This window comes from Clarias gariepinus, chromosome 26 (assembly GCF_024256425.1).
Source record: "Clarias gariepinus isolate MV-2021 ecotype Netherlands chromosome 26, CGAR_prim_01v2, whole genome shotgun sequence".
In the NCBI taxonomy this organism is placed as follows: Eukaryota; Metazoa; Chordata; class Actinopteri; order Siluriformes; family Clariidae; genus Clarias; species Clarias gariepinus.
In genome coordinates this window covers 23,802,240-23,826,340 of record NC_071125.1, presented here as the reverse complement: position 1 = coordinate 23,826,340, position 24,101 = coordinate 23,802,240, and the positions used below count along the sequence as shown (strand labels likewise).

At 40.8% G+C, this 24,101-nt stretch overlaps 1 protein-coding gene across 1 annotated transcript; it reads right to left on the bottom strand.

Moving 5' to 3' along the window:
- Positions 1-1,763: 1,763 nt before the first annotated feature.
- dap (death-associated protein) lies at positions 1,764-19,582 on the bottom strand. The gene is made up of 4 exons (XM_053488167.1): positions 19,375-19,582; positions 17,203-17,305; positions 8,262-8,304; positions 1,764-2,852 (listed from the first exon to the last, which is right to left on the bottom strand). Exons 1-4 carry the CDS (start codon positions 19,427-19,429, stop codon positions 2,733-2,735), a joined length of 321 nt encoding a protein of 106 aa, XP_053344142.1. The 5' UTR covers positions 19,430-19,582; the 3' UTR covers positions 1,764-2,732.
- Positions 19,583-24,101: the final 4,519 nt, after the last annotated feature.

Sequence of the window (24,101 nt, the reverse complement as noted above, 5' to 3'; positions counted from 1 at the left end):
TGGTACCAGTGGATCCTTTGGGTGCTGTGGGTTGCGGGGTGGGGTCTCCATGGATCGGACTTCTTTGTCCTGGGCCTCCCATGGGCCCTCTGGGCCCTGTGCACATCAGGCTGTAGACCATTGGATGTTCAGGTGCATATTAATCAGAGCCAGGATTTACTTTCTTTGTTGATTTACACTAAATTGTGTTTCTGTTGGATCGGAGCAGAAGGCAGGCCTTTGGCATGGGTGAGCCTGCGGAGTCTGTGATCTGTCACCGGTTTACTTTATTAATGTTGTTTAGTTTACCTGGTGGCAGTGTTGATGTAGATGAATGTTCAGAAGAATGTTCAATTATTTGTCACATGTACAGACAGCTTACAGCGCCCCTGGAGCAGATAGGGTGAAGGGCAACTTGGCAATGCTGGGGCTCGAACCCCCGACCTTCCGATCAATAACCCACAGCCTTAACCGACTTGAGCCACCACTGCCCCCGTGAGCCACCACTGCCCCATGTATGGCTGATTGCAGTGTGTGTGTGTGTGTGTGTGTGTGTGTGTGTGTGTAAAAATATTATATTTGGGCATTTAAATCGGTCCACTAGTTGCCCAAAACTGAAAAATAGTCAATTTAAAGTGGAAATCCTTGTGAAAAAAAGATGCTTTACGCAGTTAAGTCTGTGGCTTTCTGAGTTGCTGAAGCCCAGGCACCACTATTAAGCCCTTGACCCTATCTGCTCTAGGGGGCGCTGTATCCTGTCTGACCCTACACTCTAACCTCAGCTTCACAATGAGGTCGATGTGAAAAGTAAATCTAAGTAAATCTCTGAATCGATATAAAATGATGGGTGTTACGGCTCTATGATTCAAAATTCTATTATCTATTACTTATATATCAGAACGCTGTTAAGTTCAGGATTCTGACAGGAGGTATTGATTCATTTCCCTTAACAGCAGTTCTGACAGAAGTTGGTAATAACGCACTCACTGTGTGATAAATGATGACGTGGTTAAAGACGAAGCTGCGTGAGATCAGAGAGACCCAGGGTCACGACGACCCTGTACCTGCTTCCATATCAGTCCAGGTAAACACCTGATAACACACTGTGGAACAGCAAGACCTTGACCTGAATGCAACAGTGCTCCAAAAATTCCACTTCTACAAAACGTATGAGGTTTTAATCCCGAGTGAGAGCGAACAGTGCGCTCTCAGACACCTGGTGTGTACAGAGGGAGAGAGAGAGAGAGAGAGAGAGAGAGAGACTGGAACAGAGAAAAGTAGAGAAACAAAAAGAAAGGGACAGAGAGATAGAGACAGTGTAACAGAGTCTGAGACAGAGAAAAAAAGACGATGGAGGAGAAGAGAGAGAGACATATACAGAAAAAGAGAAATACAGAAAAAGTGACAAAGAAACAAAAATATAAGAAAAAAATTGACAAATTTAATTTCTTTTGATTTTGTGAAGCTGCTTTGAGGCAATGACCATATACACGTTTTATAAATATTTTTTATAATTATAATTATTACTATTATTATATTTTTCATTTATTTATTTAAAATTGTGTTTTATTTAGTTTTTGTTTTTTTATTGCCATTTTATTGTCATTTTTAGTGCTGTGAAGCCCTTTGGTTCAACTTAGGTTGCTAAAAAAGTGCTATATAAATAAATGTTGATTGATTGATTGAAATAAAATAAAATTGAATTAAATTGAACAAATGTAAAGCTGGGGATAGATTAAACATCTCTTAACCCAGATAGAAAACAAAGCCACATAACAACCCGATAACGATGATTTTATATTAACTCTTTATTCAGACAGCCACGCCTATTTTCTAACATCACATCATCGACTTACATGAACCGATTTGTACACTTTACAGAATTCCAGAAATAACAGGAGTTTTTAACAAGAGCATAGGAAAAAAAAACCTCAATTAACCGTTCATTCAGTACAGCTGTAGAATTAACTCGGCACATCTGTGGTCGTGACGGATTTAGTGTATAAGATTTTAAAAGGAACAAGAGAACAGAACTGGGCTTGTTTATATCGTGTGTGTGTGTGAGTGTGTGTGTGTGTAAGAGAGAGAAAGACGAGGTTCTTAGGATGTTGGTCAAGGCAGAAGGCTGGCAGGCACAGACAGAAAGGGGCCGTGAGGAATGCTGCGAGTCCCCTGGTGAACCTGAGTAGTGGCTTGGGAACTAATTAGGAGGTGTTTGGCAATTAGATATAAAATAGTTGATCATTTTGGTGCTGGTTGGCAAAACTTGGGGGATTGACTGGTTGGGAAGGAATGGGTACTCGCTTGGGTTGGCATTTAGATGGAATTCTGATGGAATTGGTTGAGAACTGGAAACTGGTTAGAAATTGGTTAGGAAATTGGTATCGAACTGGGTATAAATACTGGGTATTATTTGGGAATAGGTTAGGAACTGGGGGACATCATTGGAAACTGGTAGGCAAGCGGCTGTTAACTGATTGGAACCTGGTTGAAATTTGGTTGGAAAATCAGAGAAAAGTCGTTTGAGATGGGTCAGGAGTGGGCTGGGATCAGATTGGGAATTGGTTGTAAACTGGTTGGGCAACGTCAAAAGTGACTGGGAATTGGCAAAGAACTGACAAAACCATTTGGGAAGTGGCTGGGGACTGTCTGGGAATCAGATGGGAATAAGATGAGAAGGTGTGGGGAATCGCTTGAGAATCGGCTGGCGGTTTTGGTGTGGTCCTCGTGCACTGGAAGAAGGCGGAGAAGGTTCACTTGCGGGGCTGGTGGATGTGCTGGTTGATGTGGTGGGACGGCGGCAGCTTCTGCACCGAGGGTACTGGCTTCGTGTGGGCCACCTGGGCTGCGGCTGGGGTGAAGTCCTTATCGCCCTGAGGAGCGCGAGAGTGCACACACAAACACACACAGAAAGTTTGGGTTAGAGAACAGAAACCAAAAATTTTACACATTTCCATTTCGTACTGAAATTTTTGTATATTTTTCTAATTTCGTACTTCGCATTGAGAATATCGACATCTTTCCGCTTGCTGAAACTAAAAAAACACAGTGACTGTAGGTTTCTACTGAAATTATGCTGGAATAAAAACATAAAAAGGACAAAGCAAATGTTTTACGCTATACAAGCAGATGTTCAGGACCACGAACACTGACACTGAATCAGATATCAGGACGATTTCACTCGGTAGAAACTTACAGCAGAAATCAATAGCACTTAAACACTGTGCTGGATCCTGGCCGTGTCCCTGTCCATCACTTACATAACTCACATGTTCATGCTTTCCTGTGACCAATACGCCTTTAAAGGGCATCTAGTGTTTAACTCCATCGCCATGCACATGTGTGTGGGGAAATAAAATAACAACAAAAAAAACAACAGAACTGCGTCATGTTTCAGCTCTTCATCTTCTGAACCCATGAGAAGGGCTTACAGGTGAGATATGCTTTACAGTACCTAATCCTGAGAATGACATCACCATTCAGGACCTAAAGTGGGACGATCACATTGACTCCACTGTTAAAAGGCCCATGAGAGGTTGGATTTCCTTCACCAGCTGAAGACGTTTAATCTGCTGCAGAAGCTCTTCACATTGTTCTACTCAGTCATCATTAAATCTGTTGTGTGCACTTCAGTAACCGTCTGGTTTGGCTCAGATACAAAATCAGACTTTAAAGGACGGTCCGAACTACTGAAAGAATAATTTGCGCTCCCCTGCTCACGCTGCAAGAACTATATATCCAGAGTGAAGAAACGGGCTCGGAACCGCACTTTGGACCCCGAGCCACGTTTTCTTTAAACTTTTGCTGTCAGGTCGACGCTACAGAGCACCGAACACCGGGACAGTCAAGCACAAGAGCAGTTTCTTCAACAATACTACTGATATTTATTCAACTTATTCGATAAAACCCCAAAACTCCTTTTTTTCTTTTTTTTTATTCCCTAGAAGTTTCTGTTATCAAAACAAATTCCTTGTATGTGCAAACACACTTGGCAATACAGCTTTTTCTGATTCTGATGAAAGTGAGTAAACAAATGAGTAAATTTCCAGCCCCACCCTTTTCCTTTTTATGTAACAACATGCAGAACAAACAGAATTTTGGTTTCCAAAAACAGTTTCCTGTCTGTAGATGACCTATTGGTAAATGATTTTATGTAGAATCATCAAAGGGAAATCCCCAAAGCAGAAAAACAAACTGAAGCACTGACAGATACTGTGCATCTGTACTTCTCATTAAAATATGAAACAAAAAACAGGACTTAAATAGAGAAATAAAAAAAAAAAACAGCAAAACGGTACTGGATTTTAGCGCCGCTGCAGTTTGAACACTAACGTGCTGCTTTGAGGAAACTCCGCACAGCCATGAGAGATCTCTGATCCAGCCCACGAGCGAGACAAGGGGCTTCGAGTCATTCCCCCAATCCTGTCTAACCTCACACTTCTGAGCAGAAGTTACAGAACTCTAACTGAATAAAACATGAAATTCATCTGAAGCTCAGCAGGAATCTATAACACAGCCCGAGTTCTCACAAGCATTCAGGGAGGAGCATCACAGAAACTCTTCAGGTCGGGAGAAAAATACCCCGGAGATACCAGAAAAAACACCCTCTCACTTTCTCTCCCTCTTTCTCTCTCTCTCTGCATTAGGGCGGCGCTCTTAATCCCAATGTGGTGATGTGTTGCCTAAAAGAAATCATTTTATATAGATAAATCAAGCAAAAGTAAGAAATATTTCCAAAGTAATGTGCAAGCGGTGCAGTGGGCGGCATAAGGTTTTGCAACAATTTTTCCTTACTCTTCTTCTATTACTCTACCACTCTCCAGTTGTTCCTCAAAAGCAAAAACCATCCATTTACTGTTTGTCCATTTCAAAATCTAATGCTTCCCAGGTACTGAGGTCTGTTCCTTTACCTGTTGGTGCATATGATTGTTTTTTCTTTTCCTTTTTGATTGATTCAGAATCAATCCACATTTTAACTTTTTTTTTTTATAAACTTACAAACGTTAAGATGCATAAAATGGAATTTATAATAATCTAAAAATATATATATATCACAGGTTTTTGCACAAACCAGGAAGTGGTTGCATCTTTTGCAAAAACTGTAATTGTGTTAGAGTATCCAGCGCTTCTGTTGAATCTAATTGAAAATCTCAATGCCAAAAAAAAAATCTAATCTAATGGATGGTCTACGTCTGATCCACAGCTCTGTAGAAACTCTGTGTAGAGAAGCTTTACAAAAATATTCTAAGGATATTGATTCACTTTGAAGAAGAATTCCTCACAGTCGATAATAATGTATTCTGTGTCGTGACCAGTTCATCTCATGCAGTGTCCAGTGATACTTATTCCATTCTGGCTTCTTTAAGGGCGTAACTGTTCCCCAAAATCTTCCTATTTAATGTTTAAGCATTAGCGCTAAAATGATTCCTCGAGTAACTCAAGTAATTCAATTATAAAAATGATTAAAACAAAATATTCTGCATCGAAGCTTCTTTTAATTAATTTTAGTACAATTTGTACTTACGTCACCCACAAAGCGGAAGGAGACGCAAACAGTTAGCTGTGTGTTGATTTGAGGGAGCGTTCTGTTGCGGACTGCAAAATGGACGGGAGCGATGAAGTTATCAGCGAGTCAAGAGAAGAAGAAACCAGCAAGAGAAACGACGGAAATTGTCAGTAAAGGTTTATGTTATCCCTGAGATGTAGATTTAGAAACTTTAGTTTTGAAAGTTGCACAACTTAGTGTTCTTCTATAATTATTTATTTTATTTAATGTGTGCCTTAGTTTTTTTGTGACACTTATAGTCATTTGAAATGCTTTTTTTAGTTTTTGCATTTGAGAAAAGGCTTTAAAATAAGAATGTACGGCACTGTAATGCACTTAATTCATCTCAGTCAACTTTAAGCTCCTCCTTGTATTGTAAATAATGACATAAGTGAAATAAGTGTTTATTTTTGATAAAATGCTGTATGCATTTAAAAAATTGAATTAGATTTTTATAAGAAGAAAAGCAATTAATCTTTGTTTCTATTATAAATTTTACAAGGCTGTTTAATTAAGCAAAAGTACATTTTATCCGATTACTTAAATAATCAAAAAAAATTTTTGATTAAATACTCCATTAGTAAAATATTCGATAGCTACAGCCCTATTAAGCATGAACGTTACAGTTACAAAAGGACATTTCTGTATGGTATTCATAACGGTATGTATGTGTGTGTTACATCACGACGCGGCGGAGGTGACAGTGACGGGCCAATCCCACATTACAGCTGGAGATTAGGGTCATGATGGAGGTTTCGACACGATCCCTCTGCTCTGAATGAAGCCGAGGTTTGCCCCGTCCCCGGGGACTAATAAAAGGCTAATAAAGTGAAATCTGATGTGTTACATGCTGCTCGCTTCACAGTTAAACACTTACAGCATTTTAACTCTAAATTGCAATTTTCTACAACAGCGGGTCTCTTTAGGAGCCCACAGGAGGACAAAGGGATCAGTTACAGGACACAGAATAGAAATAAATAGCAGAGAGCGAATTTTACAGGGAGAGAGGGGGGAAAGGGGGAGAGAGAGAGAGAGAGAGAGAGAGAGAGAAAAAGATAGGGAGAGAGAGAGGGAAAGAGAGTGAGAGAGCGCGAGAGAGAGAGAGAGAGGTGGGGGGGAGAGAGAGGTGGGAGAGCAAGAGAGGGAGAGAGAGAGAGGAAGAATGAGAGAGAGAGAGGGAGGGAGAGACAGAGAGAGAGAGAGGGGAAAGAGGGAGGGAGAGAGGGAGAGAGAGAGAGAGAGAGGAAGGGAGGGAGGTAGGGAGAGAGAGAGGGAGAGAGAGAGAGAGAGAGAGAGAGGGAAAGAGAGTGAGAGAGCGCGAGAGAGAGAGAGGGAGGTGGGGGGGAGAGAGAGGTGGGAGAGCAAGAGAGGGAGAGAGAGAGAGAGAGAGAGAGAGAGGAAGAATGAGAGAGAGAGAGGGAGGAAGAGAGAGAGAGAGGGAGGAAGAGAGAGAGAGGGAGGGAGAGACGGAGAGAGAGGGAGGAAAGGGAGAGAGAGAGAGAGAGAGGGAGAGAGAGATAAAGAGAGAGAGGGGGGCGAGAGAGAGAGAGGGAGGGAGAAAAAGAGAGAGAGAAAAGGAGAGGGAAAGAGGAAGAGAGAGAAAGAGAGAGGGAGAGAGAGAGGGAGGGAGCGACGGAGAGAGAGAGGGGAAAGAGGGAGGGAGGTAGGGAGAGAGAGAGAGAGAGAGAGAGAGAGAGAGGGCGGGAGGGATGGAGAGACAGAGAGAGAGGTGGGAGAGCAAGAGAGGGAGAGAGAGAGAGAGAGAGGGCGGGAGGGATGGAGAGACAGAGAGAGAGGTGGTGGGGGAGGAAACTCTAAACACTGCATCCTGAAACGGTTTTTTGTCTCTTGTGGAAATGATGTAGAATATGTTTTTGACGCTTTTTGCTCTAACAGAAAAAGTTTACACATAATGACTTCAGGTTCACATTAACAGACTCGTTACTGTTAATAAGTTACTGTTTCTATGGTAACAGCTGATTCCCAGAGACGTCTATACAGTCGACATTCACAATAAAGGATAACATGGTGAAATTTAATCACAATAAAAATTTATTTAAAACGTCTATGGAAGGAGTCTCCAGTGTCAGAGGTGAAGCTGTAACTTCAGAGTAGAGATGTTTGTACGCATTTTTTATGTTTCATGTAAAATAAAATCAATTATAAATAGATACGACGTATGATGTTTTGTTCTTTGATAAATAATAACTTGTTTAAGAGGAATAAAACACTTCAGGGACGCGTTGTTAATGTTTTGTAAAAAAAAAAAAAAAAAAAGGAAATCTTTCTATCCATCTATCTGCTTCCTTTCACATCGTGTGTTCGGGACAAATGGAAAAATGCCTGAAAGAGATCTGTGGCTCTGACGGTGTGAATCTGTTCCCGGATCTTTCCGTGGGCTTTTGTTTGAAGCTTCAGGAGCAGCGCTGCCTCTCGCTCGCTTCTTTCATGTCAGAAAGTGGACTCTCCAGAGGGAGGAGAGAACCCTTACCTGCACACTGATTTACACACACACACACACACACACACTCCAGCAGGGCCTCAGAGGGCTCCAGACAGGATGTGAATTATACATGATGTGCAGTCAGTCAGCATCTGTCTGTGGAGCCGCAGATACAAAGTGAAGCCTCGATAAACAGAGTCACCTCCATGAACCACATCCCCTTAACACACTGCTTATATCAACCTGTGTGTGTGTGTGTGTGTGTGTGTGTGTGTGTGTGTGTGTGTGTCGTACCTTTGTAACTACTCCAGAAACCACGACTGGCATCTTCGGTGGGCTGCAAAGAGGAGAAAAAACATCACATGTTAAAAATACAGAGAATTAATGGAACATGTGCACACAGTCGGGTCTACGATTCTTCACTATTTAACGATTCGGTAAAATCTCTTCGAAAACTCTGAGCTGAGGAGTACGAAGGAGTTAAACCGACTTAATACAACCTTTCAAAATCGGGGAAAAACTAATTCGACACAGCGCCCACTGCTGCTCAGGAGGGCCGTGCAGAAAGACGTGAGGAAGAATAATACAATAAAACATAAAAATGTTTATTATAAAAGTAATCACTGACTTCAAGTACGTAACATATAAGATGCTTTAATAATGAGCACAAAACAAGAAAAACTAATGTATAAGATACTAAGACTTATTTCAACAACGTCCGAAAAAAGTCGTGTTATCCAGAAAAAGTAAAGTGATTTACAATCTGAACACCGTACACACATCTTTTAGCCAATAAACACACAAACACACACCTGCACACACACACACAAATAAATATATAAGGCTGACTCACCTGTGGTCCACAATCTAACTGTGTAGTTTTTGAAACTCATGTATATTCAATAGAAACATTAATAATTAATGATTACGCATTTAAGAATTTATTTAAAAAATAGTTTGTTTAGCATAACATATACACAATTGAACACTGACGTAGGGTAAAATTGAGCTACAACCAACAAACTAACTAATATTATGAAACTAGATAATAAAATAAATAAAAGTGATAATTAAGTTGTTTAACATAAATCTTTAACAAAAAAAAGTAAAAGGTTAAATATTTGCATTATAATTTACATGTGATGTGAATCTGGATTCTGGATTGTAATTAACGCTTTAACAAATGACACTATTTACAGACGATGTTTTGCACAATATTTCTCTGTTGCTCGCAGAGAACTTAATCACCACCAGAGGACGCACTTGCTATCCAGGCAAAGCTCCGTATTTTTATTGCCAGTGTTTCCTTATTAATCACTAATCAATTATTGACTATAAACACGTTCAATTATTAGTTATGAAAAATGTAAAAATAAATAAACTTTTAAACCCTATATGTATAAAAACATAAATATAAAAAAAAAAAAAAAAAAAAAAAAAAAAAGTAATAATTTGGCTCCACAGCACACCCGAATGCGCTCACTCTGAGACACTGACGAGGAAATGAAAAACTTCGGGACGAAACACTACATGATAGATTTTCACAGCAGTAAAAGAGAAAAGTGAAGCTCTGTGAAGCTCTCAAACACCACAGAGGTATAAAACCACTCCAGCACCACATCTCTCTCTCACACACACACACACACACACACACACACACACACACACACACACACACACTCTATAAACCGCACAAATAGGCATTGAGTATTAATAAATACGTAAACTGGAATGAGATGTTAAGTGACTCTGGGTTTCATTTCCTCTCCTTCATCAGCGAGGAGGCGGAGCTCAGGCTAATCACACAGATACGCTCCTGATTAGCTGAAGGTCAACACGCACGGCCGAATAATCGAATCCACTTCCAACATCGGCGTTAATCAACACAGAACGTCACATTTACGGGAGGACAGAGGTCACATGACCTTCACACATTAAACCAATACGCCAATCAGATGTCTATTAACTACATTGTGTGTGTATGTGTGTGTGTGTGTGTGTGTGTGTGAGAACTGTTCAACCAAATTTTGACTTTTAACAAACATTATAAAACAAACAAAAAAATTTGATCAGCAACAGATCAGAAACACATTTTTTTTCAGTTGTTCAGAACATTAGAAAAATTATCAGTCAAACCGGGACTTGAGATGACATGGGCCGCTAAAGGAGTTCCTGGGAGGCCGGGGGATTCAGATGATGGCTGAGAAACCGTTCTACATTGATGGACACTGAGATGAGTGCATTAGTGTAGCAGGGGATTATAGAGACAAATAAAGGGAGTTTTTACTTCGATTCTACACAATTAAAAGTCTCGCTTTGACTTGAACGCCCCTCATAATTGACCGTTTTTGTACAAGGTGTGTGTGTGTGTGTGACCTATAAAAGAAGCAGCGTAGCTCCATGTGAGTGCTGTGTGGTGTAACTGTGACTCCAGGCCTCGGCCGCTGTCACTTCCTGAAATGACTCTCATTTGTTTCTGGCGCGGCGAGCACGCCACGGCGTCACAGCAGCACACGGGAGAGGGTCAGGTGTCATGATTGACCTCGGTGTGAAAAATGATCCCGTCTCCGTACAGAATGAAATTACTAAATCTATCAGTCGAGGGAAAAGATCTCAAAGACCTTATTTCTCTGCGCCGCCGGTGGCTCTAGCGGAGGAGCGTCCCGAGCGCGGAAGACGCTTACGCGGGTTTTAAGGACGCAAAGGAAGTCCATGGCCGAAGTAGAAGGATTAGATGATGAAGATTAGACACAGCTGCTTAATTTTAGTTCTTTAATCTGTTTTGATCAGTCATGTTTATAATTCGGCTCTTCTAGAGGTGACATCATTTCAGTACGGCTTTTAAATGTGATCCTACAGGAAGTGGATTATTTTAAAAAGTGCTGCTGTCTGTGTTTTTTGGTTTTACAGTTAAGCTTCTGGAATTAACAAAATGATTTAAGGTAAGCTGGGAATGACATAGAATTTTTATTTTGTATATTTTTTTATTCCCTGGCCAATCAGTCGCAAAAAAAAAAGAAATCACTCGAATAAACTGGATTAACTTTGAGCTAATCCTCGATAATATATTGAATTCCGTTAATCATTTCATTCTGATCTCTGGATTAGACTGTTCGCTTTTCAAAACGGCTCATTATGTTGCTCCACATGTCAGTCTATAATCTCATGCTCACACACTTCAGTACACTCACACACACTTCAGAACATGTTTAAATTTATCTGATACTAATCAGTTTATTTTGTAACAAAGTTACTCAATCAGACATAAGCGATACCACATTGTTCCTGCAGGGGGCAGCAGTGTACTGGCTGAGAAACATCCTCTCTGCCTGAGCACCGACACTCAGCAGAGGACAAGAGCAAGCTGAAGAACCCCAAAAATAAAGCCAGTGCCAAGGTTAATAACCAGGACAACTAGCTCTGGGCTACATGGGAGGGCTTTTTTTTTTTTTTTTTTGTCTTTGAAGTGACGCACGGTGGAGAGTGGGAAATCTCACAGCTCTGAGAGACGGAGGGATGGAGCGGACGAGGGAAGAAGGGATGGAGCTGAACCTCCCTAAACGACTCTAATGAGAAAGAAAGCATTCTGCATAATGATGACACAATTTACATATTTAACCTCACGCACTGGGGAGATAACACGGAGGAAAAAACACGCAGGGAGGAGATTGTGTGTGTAGATAAAGAGAGAGAGAGAAAGAAAGAGAGAGAGAGAGAGAGAGAGAGAGAGAGAGATCGACTGATAGACAGAGTGTGAGAATGAGACCGATAGAGACAGACAGACAAAATTCAACAGAAAAATAGATGTAGGAAACACATGAGAGAGAGAGAGAGAGAGAGAGAGAGAGAGAGACTGGCTGGGTGTTCATTTTTGGAAAGTGATGTAATCCACTATTAAAAGCTATCGCTGACCCCGGCAACCCTGCATCGCCATAGAAACCATTTTTTTTTGCTTTGGGTGTCTTATGACGGTGACGTGACAAGGTGACAACGAGACGACATAAGGTGACAATGTGATACACAATCACACAATACACTACACCCTATACACACTTTGCACACTATACACACACATTACACTTCATAAATTACACACTGTTACGATTTTCCGCAGATACTAATGGACCGCGGTTCTATTTTCGATTCAATCACAGACCTAGTTAACGTGTATTGTACAACAACAACAACAACAAAAAAACACTGCAGTGCACCAGATACCAATATTTACAATTCTATACAATATTTTCAGTGTGTAAGCAAATGTATAAAATCCACTATATTGTGAGTAAATCAGTCCGGAAGCATGATGATAGAAAATGTCTGTCCTGTAAAGCTGTAATAAATAATCCTAATTTTAGAAAATCTTCAACGGAACATAGTTCACAGTCTAATACAGTGAAAAACAGCTCTGAAATAAAATGGCGTCCGGAATTCCTCTCGCGGTTTAAAGGCGCAGAGACAACACAGATTTAGTGGATCAGTGTGTTTTACATTGTATATTCGTGTCAAAGGCGTACAAGACTTACTTTGGCGGACTTAAGAACAAATCAGACTTACAAACGTGTTTCCGGAACAGAACTCATTCGTGAATCGGGGACTACCTGCACACACACACACAAACACTTTATACACACACACACACACACACTGCACATTACACTTTATATACTACACTCCCACACCGACACACACACTATATATATTAAATCTTTGTAGTCGTTACACACATTACGCTCTACCCACCACACATGCACGTTACTTCACACAGCACATTACACACTATACACACACTCCTGCTACAGTGACCTGACACTCATTGTTCCATTAAAACCATCAACAAACCTGACACGTGACTATTCTGGCGCGCTTCTCACACTGGGAGGAAACTAGCATGAAAATAACGATCAGGCCGTCAGTGCGCGCTCCTCTCCGAGTCTCGTCACGCTCGCGCCGCACTGTTTAATTCCCTCACGGAGCAGGACATGCTCGAATGATCTGTTTGATAAAAACCAACAGCACGCCTCCGACTGGTACAATTACTGAGAAGCATCGTTTATCACAGGTTGGCTCAGACGGCACGACAGACAGACAGACTGACTGACTGGTAAACAACTAAACTAACAGACAGGTAGACGGCTTGATTGACGTCAAAATAAACAAATAAACAGACACAAAGACTTAACAATCAGACAAAACTAAAAGGAAAAATTAGATATCAAAAGTTATTATTTGGGGTAAAAATACCGAAATAAAATCAGAAACAATATGGGGATTACTGAGCCTGTGTGCTCCGATACTTTGATTTAATTGCGTTTTGTACAATGCTAAAATGCTACGCTTGTGTAGAAGCTCACGGATGATCATAATCATAGTGTGCAGAAGTCGCACCCTTAATAACATGCGTGTAGTTTTGGATTAACCTGCTTTTTCATGACTCTTCCAGGACATTCATGGGCGCGTTTTAAACAGCACGTTACACAGCAGATTTATTTCACTGTCGGTATATTTTTTTTTTATATCCCAGAGAGACCGCATTACTACATTAATAACACCTTAATGTTTATATCATTGTAACATAATTTTGTTTAAAAATACAACCTAAGCGGGATGTGTCCTCTAGCGTCAGCGTTACTCCGATTTCTGCTAATCAGACATCGTCCTACATTAGTGATCAGATAAAGAGAACCTGAAAGCAAGGGGGAAATGTTCTGCTGTACTTCACAGCGACGTCTCTCGGGGAGTCTGTGACCCCTGAAAAGCGATTAAAGAGGTCTGGCTGTTCCGGCTCAGCACGAAGCCTCAAACAAATCACTCCGGGTTAAACGCTCGGTCCCTCGTCTCAGGTAGCGTGGTGGAGCGCGGTTCCTGCTCAGCGGGTGCGTGGCTCATCACATCAGCATGCGTTTGGGGCGACTGCACTTCACCCTGCTGCCTGTCTGAAGAAGCCAGATTGCACGTGGCAGGTTCTCCCCAGGCCACCTCGCTCCACTAGCTGCGACAAACGCGCAATTTCTCCCACCTGTTCGCTGTTCTCACATCGGGTACCAGCTTTCGTCAGGAGAAAGAAGATCTCACAGAGAGACATCTCACAGGAGCTCCGCCCCTAAAACCCCTGATGTCACACTGACCCGCCCACCACAGTCACATGACTCACAAGTTCTAACTTACTTGCTTATGAACTTTTACAACTTTTTCTTATGAGTGGACACGAGTAAACCGATGATACGTTTTAGGAGTTGATTACAAATAATTATTATTTATTTATAAATATTAATTTCATTTAAAAAAAAAAGTCACAATATTGATAGCAGTTTATTGTGATAAAACTGATTATGCAATTTAATCAATCCTTTAATATTCATTCAATTGTTGGGTCGGTATTTGATTCTTTTTATTTTATTTTATGGTATAGTTTTATTATAAATTTTGGTAAAATTATGAACATTAAAGTGTTTGTTAAATACATTCTGTGTTGTTGTTTTTTTTAAAAGAAAATTCAAATCCTATAAGAAGAGACAAATCAGCGCTACTGAATCAGATTGAATTGTCTGACTCACAGCTCGAGTTCACATCGACCATCAGTCGCAGGAAGTCATGACTCTGAGCAACGAAAGTCAGAGTAAAAAACTAGTCTCTTCCTTTAAAGCATGTCTTCGGATTAATCAATGATGCGTTTATATCATATTAACAGGTAAAAAGTTATATATCTGAGCTCTGAGCAGCTTCTGTGGCTGCGTGTGGATCGATTTACAGTAAATGATATTGTAGTCTGACGGAAGAGTGGAGAAGTTCAGAAGTTCCTGACATTCTGAGGAAGAAATCCTACTTCATAGAGAGAGAGAGAGAGAGAGAGCGCACGAGTCATAGACCAGGAACTGAGCACATGAATCCACGTCATCATGTGAGTTTGCTTTAAAACAGCCAACACAAGTTGGGTTTGGCTTCATTCCCCCCTCTGTTAGCTGTTCCACCAGTCTAAACCGCATGACTGATCCTGGAGTTGAGCATGACCAGGTTTCCATGGTAATGCCGACCTGCTATTTTTGAACATACCAACGTTTTTGGAGGATCAGCGTACAGCATGTCAGACAGACACACCACACACACTCTCAACACAAGCTAAACTAAACACCAAGCTATGATGACACACCCAACCACAAAAGGCCTACGAGGGAAAGAAAAAAAAAAAAAAACCACACAATACACAGGAACTTCCCGCTCCGCTTGCCAACACCAAAAACAGCGAGTGTGTCGGGACATATTTGGCACAGTTTTGGCATTTCAACTATGAATCTCAGATCCTGGGAGAGCGCGGTAAGAGGCAGGTAAAGGTCACCTCGGTATCTTTTCACTGTGGTAGAGTAATCAGGACTCTCCTGCAAGCGGAGAGGGCAAATAGCTTCGAGGAACTGATAAGGCCCGACCCGAAAGCACCGCTCCGAAGGAGATGAGGATCAGCAATCAGGTGCTGGGCCGAAGGGCAAACGGGGCAGGAAGGTGAGCTGGCACTACACTTAGTTCAGCGCTAATGGAAAAGGAGAAAGTGAACACACACACACACAGAGCTGGCAAACATCGTTAATGATGTAACAAAGGCGGCTCTAAATAGCGGAATGTGACTCACTGCCTTCTCAAAGCACAAACCCGACTAAACGCTTCACCAGAAAGGAAAAAGAAGTTGTGGTCGTGTGGGCAGAAAGAGAGCGCACCCAAAAGCTGGGCCACATGTGCGCTCCACCAGGAAAGCCAGGCCCCGTCCCGAGAGCGACGGAAATGTATACGGAGCTGCCTCGGAGAGAAACGTTCGGAACGTAGACGTGTGGAAAGCTTATCTTATCTGCCCTGCAGCTTAGAGAGCAAAATGACAAATAACAGCAGGTGGATTTTTTTTTTTTGGAAACACACACACACACACACACACACACACAGGCAACTTGATGAGAACTGTTCACCTGTGACAGAGTTATCCAGTTTTTACTGGCTAAAACTTGAGATTATGATTCTCAAATCGAATAAGTTACAAAGACTGCGCTAAGACAATCCTTAAAGTATGTTACTGTTTTCATAATAACTGTCTTTACGGAACGAGTCTCCAGTCTCAACTATAAATTTTCCAACATCTTTACGAAAGAGGAGTTTTTTGGACCGTTTTTTTTGTGCACTCGGTACTAATATTTACAATTAAATACAATATTCTCATTGTCTCATTCTCAGTGTAAACACCATGTAGCGTTGTCCTTCCTCCTGGATTGAACTTAAACAAGGTCCGCTGACTCGTTAGGAATGTTTATAAAGGCTTACGTACAGTTATGGTATTTGACCACATGCTGGCAGTGTCGGGAAAGGGGACAAATGCACCACTCATATTTTGTGAAGTGGAGTAAGCTTTACACTGTATGGTTTTGTCAAAAGCATACGAAACCCACTTTGTCAGACTTAAGAACAAATCCAACTTACGAACGTGCTCCCGGAACTAAACTTGTTTACAAGTCAGGGACTACAAGTCAGGGACTTTTTAACTTTGAAAATGAAAACATTTTTTTTTTAAACATTCAGTGACCATACACAACATGGAATCTCTAAAGCCTTCAGATCTTGGCAGAAATGTCCTTTAGTGTTACAGACACCAATATATTATATATGTCTTGAGGAAACAAAAATCGAAACAAACAAACAAAATCAATACTTCTGAGGATATACTTGTTTAATTTTATTGCTCATTTATAATAAACATTTTTAAACATGCACGTGCGCTCAAAACTTCACCTTGGTCTCAGTCTTTCGTGGATGTAGGAGCCGCATTTGTTATTTGATTATCGTACCGTACCTCTAACACTCAGTGGTTCATATTTGTATAAAAGTGACTTCAGAATGAAAATAAACTTTAATAGGAATGCATTATTTGTAAAAATGTATAATTGAGAGTGTTGTATTGTTTAGTTGATAAACTTTTATGAACAGTAGTAATGCATCAATCTCTACTTTTAGGACTTTTTTTCCAAAAGACTAGACCATAAGCACCTTAAACACTGTCTGATAACCGATACTGATTCGAAGACGTGAGCTGTCTGTGCCATGCTTACCCATAATCTCACCCTGCAATGCTCTCCCTCCCTCAGTATCACTGTAACAGTAACGGTGCACGCAGTCTGTGCGTATGGAGCAGAGTATAGGCTAAAGGCAGGAAAGTAAGTGATTCATGTGAGAAAGAGAAAAAAAGAAATATTCATCTCACCTGCAGCTCTCAAATTCTTTACTGTCCTTGTCTTCCTTCCTGTCCATTGTGGAGTCTCCAGCAGATTGGTGCTTCTGGACTATCCTCATCCCTCCTGCTTTCACTGATCGCAAACGACAAAACAAAAAACCTCAGTTATAAATGAGGGGAACGATAATTCAACACACTTAACGCCCTTTGACACGTCTACTGTATGACACATAAAGAGAAGTCACAGAGTCATGCAGGGTCATGTACAAAGCTGCTTATGATGTTACTTTAATAAACTTTACATCACATTGTTCTTCCTCAGAGCACAGACAAGATCAGTATCAGGGAATTGGTTTGCATAACCTAATGTGATCTCTTCAGCTAAAAAGAATCAAAACCTAAAAGTTCTTATAAGAGTTTACATCCTGAAAACATACAGATGTGATCGTCCCATAACGCTGAGAGCGAGAGAGCGCGTTACAGATGGGATAAATGCACATGTTTAGGAGAGAGGGCAGGTTTTCTACAAATTGTAAATTCTAAGGACGACTGCAAAAAGCGTTAGGCTCGCACTGTGAGAGACTCGAACAAACACGCAGAGTGAGGTTTTGAAAATAAATGATTTCAGATAAACTGGTTTTATGATTCAGACGTGTCTGAATCAGTCCTCTACAAACCATATAAGAAACACACTTAAGAAGTGAATTTTTACATGAAAATATATGAAATATGGAAATAAATGAGATGGAAATCATCTCAGTTATATATCGCAATTCATTCTTGTGGCAATTCATGTAGCAACCAATATACATTTTTAGAAATTAACTTTTAATTTATACATGTTAGTGTTTGAGGTAGTAAACTGTTGCTGTTCTTCTGTAATCCTACGGTGGTGTGCTTTTAAACAGTACAGCGTCCTGTGTGGAGCAAATTATTTTTCAAAGTTTGTTTAGAATTAAAAAAATATATATTTTAATTAATATCAAAATGAGATATTTATAAAATAATTATATTTGCAAAATTGCAATACAAATCAAATCGGCATCTAGGTATCGTGATAACATTGAGTTACATGCTGAGTTAAACACCGCCCGGTCTTCCCCCAGATAAACGCCGCCCGGTCCTCCCCGAGTTAAACACCGCCCCGGTCCTCCCCGGGTTAAACACCGCCCCGGTCCTCCCCGGGTTAAACACCGCCCCGGTCCTCCCCGGGTTAAACACCGCCCCGGTCTTCCCCGAGTTAAACACCGCCCCGGTCTCCCCCGAGTTAAACACCGCCCCGGTCTCCCCCGAGTTAAACACCGCCCCGGTCTCCCCCGAGTTAAACACCGCCCCGGTCTCCCCCGAGTTAAACACCGCCCCGGTCCTCCCCGAGTTAAACACCGCCCCGGTCCTCCCCGAGTTAAACACCGCCCCGGTCCCCCCCGAGTTAAACACCGCCCCGGTCCCCCCCGAGTTAAACACCGCCCCGGTCCCCCCCGAGTTAAACACCGCCCCGGTCCTCCCCGAGTTAAACACCGCCCCGGTCCTCCCCGAGTTAAACACCGCCCCGGTCCTCCCCGAGTTAAACACCGCCCCGGTCCTCCCTGAGTTAAACACCGCCCCGGTCTTCCCTCAGTTAAACACCGCCCCGGTCCTCCCCGAGTTAAACACCGCCCCGGTCTTCCCTCAGTTAAACACCGCCCCGGTCTTTCCTCAGTTAAACACCGACCCGGTCTTTCCTCAGTTAAACACCGCCCCGGTCTTCCTCGAGTTAAACACCGCCCCGGTCTCCCCTGAGTTAAACACTGACTCAGGACTCTCTGAGTCGAATCTGAGTAATGATCTCAGAAACAGGCATTTTAAGAAACTCGGTTGTAAAATGTTACATTGTGTTGTTTGATCTTTGCACTCAGGTTATCTGATTGTCTGTGTACTTTACACTGCACCAGCTCTCTCTCTCTCTCTCTCTTTCTCTCTCTCTCACACACACACACACACACACACACATTGCACTGCCACCTTCAGTTTTACAATTCTAACAACAGAATAAAACAAAACACACAGGCTGGCTACAACAGGAGAACTTTCTAACAGTTAAATCACTGCAGTATTGTATTATATTTTGTTGTGGATCTGCCCCTCAGGCAGGACTCTGTGAATAACTGGCCTAATGCACGGACACAGTGTTTACATTACAATAAAAACAAGACGGTTTAATACCAGCAGGGGGATGTCCAGCTCGGGTTTCGTTTCTCTCTTTCGGTGGCGATGACATGACGGATCTCGAACAAAAAATGCCAAAAAAAAAAAAAAGATAACCTTCAACCGTGTTTGGGGAAAAATCTATCCACAGCGACTAAATCCCTAAGACTTCAACCCGAGCTCGTCAACGTGGCTTTTTCCTGCCCATTGTTTGGCAAGGCTGCGAAGTGACGTAACAGGGGCTACAGCCAATAGGAGCACGCCTCGGGCTTTACGTGCTGACGTATGTACGTGGGCACGTTCGTAGAGTCAGCGCTTCCATAGACAACCGCCCGTTGCTGTGAGACGCCTATGCGGCCGCCATTTTGGCGCTGGCAGGCCTGTTTCCTGTTTCCTGGGTTAACACAGGTCGAGACGAGTCACTTTACAAAGCTGAGGGAAAGTGCTGTCACTAAGTTTAGATGATGCCACAGCATTTAAATTAACACAACTAAAAATATAGTACGTTTCATACACTGGAGGACCAGAAGCCAAAAAAAAATCCCTGTCTGTCTGTATGTTTGTGCACCCAGATTATGTCACATCATAATTTTAATCTAATATATCATGTCATTAACTTTAGTTGAGGTAGTGCATTAACTAACTGCACTTACCTCAACTTACGATCTCAGTATACTACACAGTATATACACACTACCGTTCAAAAGTTTGGGGTCACTTGCAAATTTCGTTCTTATTTCTTCCAAATAGCACATATGGGATTAGGTAATTATGTAACAACAACAAAAACAACAGTTAGTTGTTATTATAAGACACAGAGGTCAGACTTGAACAGTATTGTCAAGTGCATTCGCAAAATCCGTTAAGCACCATAATGAAACTGGCTCTCATGAAGGCCGTCCCAGGAGGGCGAGACCAAAACCTACCTCTGCCGCAGACGAGAAGTTCATTTAGAGTTATCAGCCTGAAAAATGACTAATTAACAGCACCTCAGATTAGAGGCGTTATGAAGTCTTTACAGAGCAGAAGTAGCAGAAACATCTCACCATTAACTGTTCAAAGGAGATTAATGCATTTTTTGGACGCCTTCAGCATTCCTTTACAATGTAGAAAGAAATAAAAATCAGGAACCATCATGGAGTTAGAAAGTCACCCCAAACTTTTGAACGGTAGTGTATATATATCACAGTTTGTTGTGTCACGTTGTCGTGTTGCTGCAAATTTGTACATGCACTTTATGTCTTCTTGTGTTGTCTTTTGTATAGTAATTTAAAATAGTTTTTCATAATTTATGGTGTAAATTTGGTTTGTCAGCTAATTACTGAGTAAAATCTTTACTCAGTAAACAAGCAAAGTTTTAAAATGCGCGCAGTATTGTGGGTAATCGTCTCCCATGCTCAATCAGTGTGTGCATATACTGTTCACTATAACACTGTGACCACGTGTGTGTGCGTAAAGCATTTTTTATTTTTTACGCTTTGTGTGTTCACGCGTGCTTGTGTGAGTAAGAGTCTCTGTTGGCAAACTGGTGTGTGTGACTGTGTGCGCATAATTGAAAGCTATTTAGTTATAGAGGAAGGATAGATCCATAGATGCCATTTTGTAAATAATTATGATTTTTCTGTATTGTCACCAATTGTCATTGGTGTTACCATCATTGGTGTTATAAAATAAAATCAGTTATTAAATATGTAAAAAAAAAAAAAAAAAAAGTTATTGCTTTTTAAAAAGTTCTAGATGTGAAAGAAGAGATACATTTCAGGAGATTTTTATGACCCAAATTCCACCTTTTCTGTAGAATGACCTCCCTATACATTTTTTTTTTATAAAACTGATTTTTGTCATTTAACTTTTTTTTTTTAATTAAATACAACTAGTTTGAGATTTATATCTGCTTGTCTATTTTAAACTACACTAGAATCTCCCATCCCACCCGAGCTGTTATAAGAAGTAACTCGGTAACTTTTACTTATTTAATAAGCTACTTTTTAATTTTACTTGAGTATATTTTTATAATGGTAACTTGTACGTCAGTAAAATTTCACTGAAGTAACAGTACAGTACTTGTACTTGAGTACAAAAGTTTATTACTCTTTCCTCCTCTGTGTAATATGGTATAAAGTAAGATTTTATAAAACAACATAAAGTATATTTAAAAATTTTAAGAAGTTCCATAGTAGTTTCATATCTACTGTAAGTTCCATATAATGTTTAAAATAAAACATAGTGCACACTACAGTACTAGATGTTATAGTTTGTTATAATCTGATAGCTTAAATATATTCTACTTTTATCTTTTTCTTAAATCTATGACCCAAACACACACATCCTGTTGGTACAACTGACACATAATATCTCTCAAACCTCTCTTTCTAAACTGTATTGCCAGTGTGTGTGTGTGTGTGTGTGTGTGTGTGTGTGTGTTCTATCAGGTTAAAGTCAGGACTCTGTGCAGGCCAGTCAAGTTCTTTCACACCAAACTCGCTCGCCCATGTCTTTATGGACCACTGGTGCGCGGTCATGTTGGAACAGGAAGGGGACATTCCCATCAAACTGTTCCCGCAATGTTGGAAGCATGTAATCATCCAATGTCTTTGTATGAATCAGAGATACATTTACATTACAATATGAAGAAAGGGTCACATAAAAATATTAACTGATATACTTTTAAATATAGCCTAATGTTTTCATATAATCAGGTTTATTCGTCCAAATTCATCTGAGGATCTTTGTGTCAAAAATTGTAATTAATTTTAGTGCTGAACGTCACTAGGCTACATTCTCTCAAACCAAACTGCAAAAATCTTGAGCACTGAAGACTTTAAAGAGATCGTAACGCTGCTTCCAGAGGCTTGTGCAGTGGCCACTATGCATGATGGGTGCATCGTGATCCCCACTGTAGGTTTACTGGCTTACTCACCATCACCTAGGTTAGGTTGCGTCAGCCTGCAGCTATATGCTGGATAAATCCCACCTTTTATGTTTCACAGATCAGACGACTAGTTCCCAGCCATTTTCGATCTTTTGCATTGTTTCACAAATACAAGTGTTGGATCTGATCACATCCCATTCTGATCACATCCCATCTCTGATTCAGCCATTCTGAATGTTTTCAACGACCAGCACACAGCACTTTTTTAAACTTGTGACTGGTTATGAACCACACCCCGTGAATGTTGTTAACTTGAATATTAGTTCTCTTCCTTTGACACTCAAGCTCCTCGTTTCAGCCCTGACTTGACTCTATAAGTCACACATTATAATTAAATATTCCAAAATCGTACAGAATTGAACTATGTGATATGAATATTAATTTTACCTGGGCTCTCAGTAGTGGCTGTAGGGACAGGGCTAAAACTACTGATGTTCCACCAAGGGTTACAGAATATCCCCCAGAAGAGCGTTGGTTCTTGTCACTTAGCGAAAGCTTATGCATGAGCATGTCCTCTTTCCTCCGGCTAATGGTTCTTGTTTCTTTCTTTTTTGGGAATGGATAGGGGCATGTCTATTAACAAGCCGGTCGATGAGTCCTTCTCCGAGCAAGTCCTCTTGGGTAGTCTACTATTTAGAACGAAGAGAGAACAGGATGGAAAAAAAAACTGTAAATGGAATGGTCAAATTTGTTCAAAAATTTATCAAAAAATAAATAAGTATTTAACACATTGGTAGGACAACACTAAATGGTTTCTGTCAGTCATTGATATATATTGTAAATGTTATAAACACTAAGTAACATGATTTATTTCACCTGGCTTTTCGGTAGTGGGTGGTCTAGGGACAAGGATGATAATTTCTTGTGGCCCATCAAGGGTTACACAAAAACCTTCAGCAGAACCGTGGACCTTGTCACTTAGTGAAAGATGTTTGAGGACGTCTTCTTTGCACTGGCTAATGGGCCTCGTTTCGATATTTGCTGCACAAATGAAATTAGCTTTGTGTTAATGCTTTGAATTTACATCTGATAAAAGGTAATATTTTATATCTTACCAACACAGGGTCCTTCCTTATCTAAGACCTTCATAGGGTGTAGAGCTTTCCTTCTCACCACTCCAACTCTTGTTCTTTAAGAAGAAAAATCTTTAGTCATTAACTTAAATTAATATGCACTTAAAATATCATTTTTCAGAAAACTTTAAAAAAAAACCTTTTTCACTTCTGTTATTAAATTGTGTCCTATAATTAGATCACAGTGTTTAACATCACTACACCGCCATTGGCTGTTTCTGTGTCGAATGTCTGATAGGAATGAAACACCCACCGTACTGATTCTCCTGTGTGTATGTGTGTGTGTGTGTGTGTGTGTGTGGTGTAATGACTCTACCTGAGTAGTGGTCGCAGTTTGGTTTCTGTTGCTCCAGGCATCTGTAATATTGCTGGGGCGTCTCTTTGAGGTGAGTACTTCAAATCAAGGTATTTGTTTGCACGCATGATAGAAAAACATTCTGTAAAAAGAATTACATAGGAGACCAATGTAAAGCCAATCTAAATGTAAAGTGACTGTTTTACAGTTTCACTTGTATTTTGAAGACACGTAAGACCTTTAGGAGTTTCAGTTAATTGGTAAATAATGTCATTACGTATTACTTAGTAAAGTACTGCTTTGTGTATTAACTTCTTTAGTAGTTAAAAAAACAGCCATGTTCAATAAGTCTGATCCATTGTCTATATTGTTTATCCTGTGTAGGGTGCAGGGGGACCTGGGGCGTCTCCCAGGAGCTTAGGGCACAAGGCAGGGTACGACCTGG